At 32.3% G+C, this 5566-nt stretch overlaps 1 protein-coding gene across 1 annotated transcript; it reads right to left on the minus strand.

Annotated features, from left to right (window-relative positions):
* Window positions 1-3106: 3106 nt before the first annotated feature.
* On the minus strand, window positions 3107-4039 carry LOC141516830 (olfactory receptor 8K1-like). Its single transcript, XM_074227797.1, has one exon. It carries the CDS (start codon window positions 4037-4039, stop codon window positions 3107-3109), a length of 933 nt encoding a protein of 310 aa, XP_074083898.1.
* Window positions 4040-5566: the final 1527 nt, after the last annotated feature.

A 5566-nucleotide genomic window follows, 5' to 3' on the forward strand; every position in this document is an offset into this window, starting at 1 on the left:
TCTATGTTTCCAAATATTGGAGTAATTGAACCCTGTGTAATAAATAATTTTGCTTTCCTATTAGACCAAAGGAGAGAAATATATCTGTATGCATATATACATAAACATATATATATACGTGTATAAATATATAACTATATTTATTTATACACAGAGACAGAGAGAGGAGAGATCATTTGAGGAAAACATGGATTTTAATGGATTTGTGACAAAAGCAATAGAACTTAAGGGAAATTTTATCATGTAAGATTTAGGTGAAATGCCAACTAGTGTTAAAGACCAATTAGAAGAGACTCAAGAATGTCAAATTGTTAATTACTTACACGTGATGATGCTCTCTGGGCTCTTTTGACTGTCATTATTTGAATAGTTTTAAATAAAAGGCTTAAACTGAGTTGTGTATGATGGGGTAATTTAAAAAGAGAAAACTGGAGGAAGAGATACAAAGGAGTAATTATCTCACACAAATGAGGAAGAAAAGGAAAAATTGACAGAGAAGAAACTAGGATGGGCAGGGGTGGGTATTGTTGGAAAATTATTCTCCTCAGGAATGCGCTAAAGAGGGAACTATCTTTGCATACAACCTTACATACATACTCATACATATGGGAATATGCATAGATGCACAATTATATATAGACACACATATATAGAGCCACACACATGTCAGTCTCTGTTTATATATAAATATCTACATACTTGAATATAATGATATAAAAGCCTTCCAAATTCAGATATAAAGAGGATGAAGGGATAGGGTGCAAAGAAAAAATAAGGGAATAACGTAGAAGGGAGAATATTAAGGAATAAGAGGGAAAGGTAGCGGGTAGATGCAAGGCAGAGTAGGGAGGAACAATTGCATGAATAGGATAAGAAAATAGTGAGAAAAATATCAAGGAATAATATATACAATAAGTCATTCTAGCTTAGAAGGAGAATGGAATAAATTTACTCATATAATGGAACAGCAGTTTAAAATTCTGAATTTAAGAGTCTGTTGCTTTTAGAAAAAACTGAGAGCTATACCCAAAGATAAAAAAGGATAGGAGAAGAATTTATTATGTAAAATACAGGGATAGTAGTTATCTGAGACAAATTTAAATCTAAAATGTACTTAAAAGAGAAAAAGAGGGAATCCATACTGGGTGCCAGCAATGCTATTCAATATGATTTTATACAATTTAAAATAATTTCTCTGTATAAAATAAATGAGAATATGCCTGCCAAAACAGACAAATGAACCATAGGAACATGATCATATAACACTTGTTATACAAAGTCAGATCTAAATAATTGAAATAATATTTATTCTTCATAAATATATAAGCTAATATAATAAAAATGGCAATTTTACCTAACAAATCTATTGATTCAATGTCATCACACTTAACTAACTAAAATTTTCTTCCAGAAATAGAAAAAAATAATAACATAGTTCATTTGAAAGAACAAAACATCAGAAATTTCAAATAAATCACAGGGAAAAGATATGAGAGAATTTTTCATATCAGAGCTTTAAAGGTAGTATTGTTGAAATATAAAATTTATGCTTTCTAGGATTTTTAACTGTAATTTCCTAATATTTATAAACCTAATGTAGCGAAAAAGAAAGAATGCAGAAAATTTTGGTAAAACTCTTTTGAGGACAATCTCTCAGATAAGATGTGATTGGATTGGAATACTGCTAAAGTGTAGTAAATAATGAACTAGTCGGATAGAAAAAAACATACAAATCTTTATGAAGGAAGATGTTATCTACCTTGAAAAAAGTCAAGTGGAAAAAAGCATTGCACAATCTTACATATAGGTACATGAGTGCCTATTGGATGTGTATCTGTTTTTAGATACATGTGTATGTATGCATGCATACATATATGTATATTTCTATGTGCATATGCAAATACAAATATGAATTGTAGGATTCTTTAGTGCAGAGAGTGTGGTGAAAAGGGAGATAAAATAAAATAAAAAGAACATAATTGGAAACAAAGAAAATTTACAAACAAGCAAAGAAAACTAGGGTAGCATTGAAAACAATATGTAGGATTTATTATATAATGAAATGATAACTTATGATAATATATTGACTCCCCTTTTATGTTCTCCTGTGTATACGGCAATGGCATTTTATTCTTTTTTTCACTTTTTATTTAATTTTAAAATAAAAAAAAATACATGGCATGAGTACTGGTTGAAGATTCGATGTTGTTAGGAAAAAGAATATGTTCATGGAGCATAGAATTTTAATTGATATAGCACTTAAAACATTTGTCATCAAATTCCCAAACTTCATAGATGAGTGAGAGCCAACGATGATAGAACTATTTCCCAAATTTTCACAGGTCAAAATAGATTTTCATTTTAAGCCCATGTTTTTTAACTGCACAGAAGATCCCAAAAGACTATTTTATATCAAGCTTTAGACAATTAAATCTACCCTGAGATTCTGGGGCTCTGCATAACCCAGTGTTCTTTCCATTCACATACAAAAATGAAAATAAGAATCTGGGATTGATGACTGAGGAAATGATGGACGTTTTCTTCACAAATTTGAAAAAGAAACTATTATAAAGAAGATGGAATCAACTTGTTCTGTTTCACAGAAAACAATGAGGGGAAATTTGAGATTGAAATAAGTATAAACTTCTTAGCAATAAGAGGTGTTCAAAATAAGATTGGCTGCTTTGTTGGAAAGTATGACTCTCACGTACATATTTTTGGCCAATCTAATGTCTAAAATATACCAGTCACCAGAATTTTCTATTTATTGATTTTCTTAGGCAAAGAATTTTAAAATAAGGTTGCACTGCTTAGAATTACTGTATAGAATGAAATATTGTTTTATAGAAGTATTTTTGTTAAACCTCATATAGGTTCCTTTCATGAAATGATACTCTAAAACATAACATATGGCTAAGTGACCATTAAAAAATTGACAGCTAATCAAATATTATCTTCTGACTGCATAATAAGAGAAATGTGTTTTTGTTCTCTCAAAGATGAGACAGGATTTAGGGAGAAGTTGAAAGAAATTTTACATATATTTACTTGTTGCTATGATCCAGGAGAAATATACAATACCTTGGGGATTAAATGAAGGTTCACATCATGTCTTAAGCAATTTCCTCAAAGCACCTTTCACAGCTTTGTTCCTCAAACTGTAGATCAAAGGGTTGATCATGGGAATGACCAGAGTGTAAAACACAGAGGCCATTTTGTCTGTGTCAAAGGAATGGTTTGATTGAGGTTGCATGTACATGAAGACAAGTGTTGCATAGAAGATGATAACCCCTGTGAAGTGAGAGCCACAGGTAGAGAAGGCTTTGTGCCTGCCCTCAGAAGACTTCATTCTGAGAATGGTCACAAGAATGAACATGTAAGAGATAAGGATAATCAAGAGTGATGAAAATAAATTAAATGCAGAAAAGACCATAATAATTAGATCAATATTTCTTGTGTCTGAGCATATAATGGACAATAAGGGAAGAATATCACAATAGAAGTGTCTTATTACATTTGATTTACAGAAAGATGATTTAAAAATCATTATTGTTACTAGAAGGGATACTATGGTGCTATAGAGGTATGAGATAGATACCAAGATCCAACATACCATTTCTGACATGATGATGGTATATAAGAGGGGCTTGCATATGGCCATGTAGCGGTCATAGGCCATGACAGACAGAATAAAAATTTCACTCATGATAAAAATGCCAAAGAAAACTTGTTGTGTGGCACAACTACTATAAGAAATTATATTTTTCTCTTCTATGAAATTAACCAACATTTTTGGTCCAATAGCTGTGGAATAGCCAAGATCAACAAATGCCAGATGCCTGAGAAAAAAGTACATGGGGGTTTTGAGGCGGGAATCAACACTGGTTAGGATGATCAGTCCCAGGTTCCCCATGGCTATGACCAGGTAGTTAAGGAAAAACACAACAAAGAGGGCGTCCTGAAGCTCAGGGCGGTTTGTGATGCCCATAAGAACAAACTCAGTCACCTGATTCCCTGTAGTTTTATTCATTTTCATCATTTCTTCCACCCCAGGAACATTATCTGAAAAGGAAAGGAAGCAGCCTTCTCTGAGTACTGTTTGAATAGAAAACTAGACCATTGATCTTTAGATAAAGATAAACAGGAATTCTCCCATTCAATTACATTGTCATTTTACCCATTTGGGTGTCATATGGGGAATTCTCCTGGACTGAAATAATCTTACATTGTTTCATTTGATATACTATCACATTATAAAATATATAGCTAATTCTGCCTAAAGAAGATCATTATTGTAGTTTTCTTGTATAAAATAGTAAATTTTAAAACTATGTTTTCTTCAAGTTATGGGATGGGATAATATTATTGACATTTTTCTATATATTTTACTAAGCAATGGGTCAAAAGAGTGTATTGGGATATTAAAGTGGGATCGCACTTATAAAATCATCTCATGGAAGACGTGTGGTAAGTTAGTTATCAAATTTGCTTTGAAACTAAGTAAACATGGAATAAATAATATGTGTAAAATGTTTCCAAACAATCTCTGCTAGTCCTGTAATTTGCTGATTTGGGGGTCACTGTCTATGACTCTCAGTTGTAAAATAAATGGCCAGTACTGAGCGACTGAATTTTCTTTTTAGGAAGGTACCATTTTAAAGGTCCAAGATCTACTGCAGAGTCTTACTTAAGTAGTCATTAATTGGATAGCCTCCAGGGAAACTCCAAATACTTATTCACACTCTCCCAGCTCTTTGTCTTAGAGAGAACATACTTTTCTACCTGGATTATAAAGGTGAACTAGAATAACAATTTTGGCATTTTAATATGTTTTACTCTAAGAGACATGAAAAGTTTTTATTTAATGGTTTTTGTTGCTCATAGGATGTCGGATTCCAAAGTATTCGCTCTCATATCTTATTAATGATTAATACGCATTGATAAAAACAATTTGGTTTCTTTGCAGAAAAAATTCTGTGACAATTGTCAGTTAGGAACTGTCATTTCATGGCTTTCAATGATTTGGCAGTACTTCAATTTGATCAAATTTAACCCAAAACAATAAATTTCACCTATTCATTCCCATAATAAGCATATTGACTTTTCAAATTGATGCATTTGGAATTCATATTTCAACACCTACTGCACTGGACGTTCACACACAAAGAGTTACGTTACCTACTTATCAGGAGGGTGGAATGTTCTGTAGCATGTCCATATCATCTGTACTGCCAATTGCTAGAGTCAAATGTTATGGTTTTTTCCTGTGCCCATGAGGCCATGTCCCTGAAGCAATGGAGATGTTTAATTAATTTTATATGAACATGTCACAGACATTGCCTGGAAAATAATGAGATAATATTCACAGATCTAATTCCATGAAGCATTAGTTAAATTCCAAATTTCTATTTGGGGATAATAAGTCATAGTTGCATCATACCCAGGAAAATTGAAAAGTCCTATTCATGAAGAGTAACACCACACACACACACACACACACACACACACACACACACACACAAACAGACACACACACACAGACACAAACACTAAAAACCAAGTAGAT

This window comes from Macrotis lagotis, chromosome 3 (assembly GCF_037893015.1).
Source record: "Macrotis lagotis isolate mMagLag1 chromosome 3, bilby.v1.9.chrom.fasta, whole genome shotgun sequence".
NCBI classification, from domain to species: domain Eukaryota; kingdom Metazoa; phylum Chordata; class Mammalia; order Peramelemorphia; family Peramelidae; genus Macrotis; species Macrotis lagotis.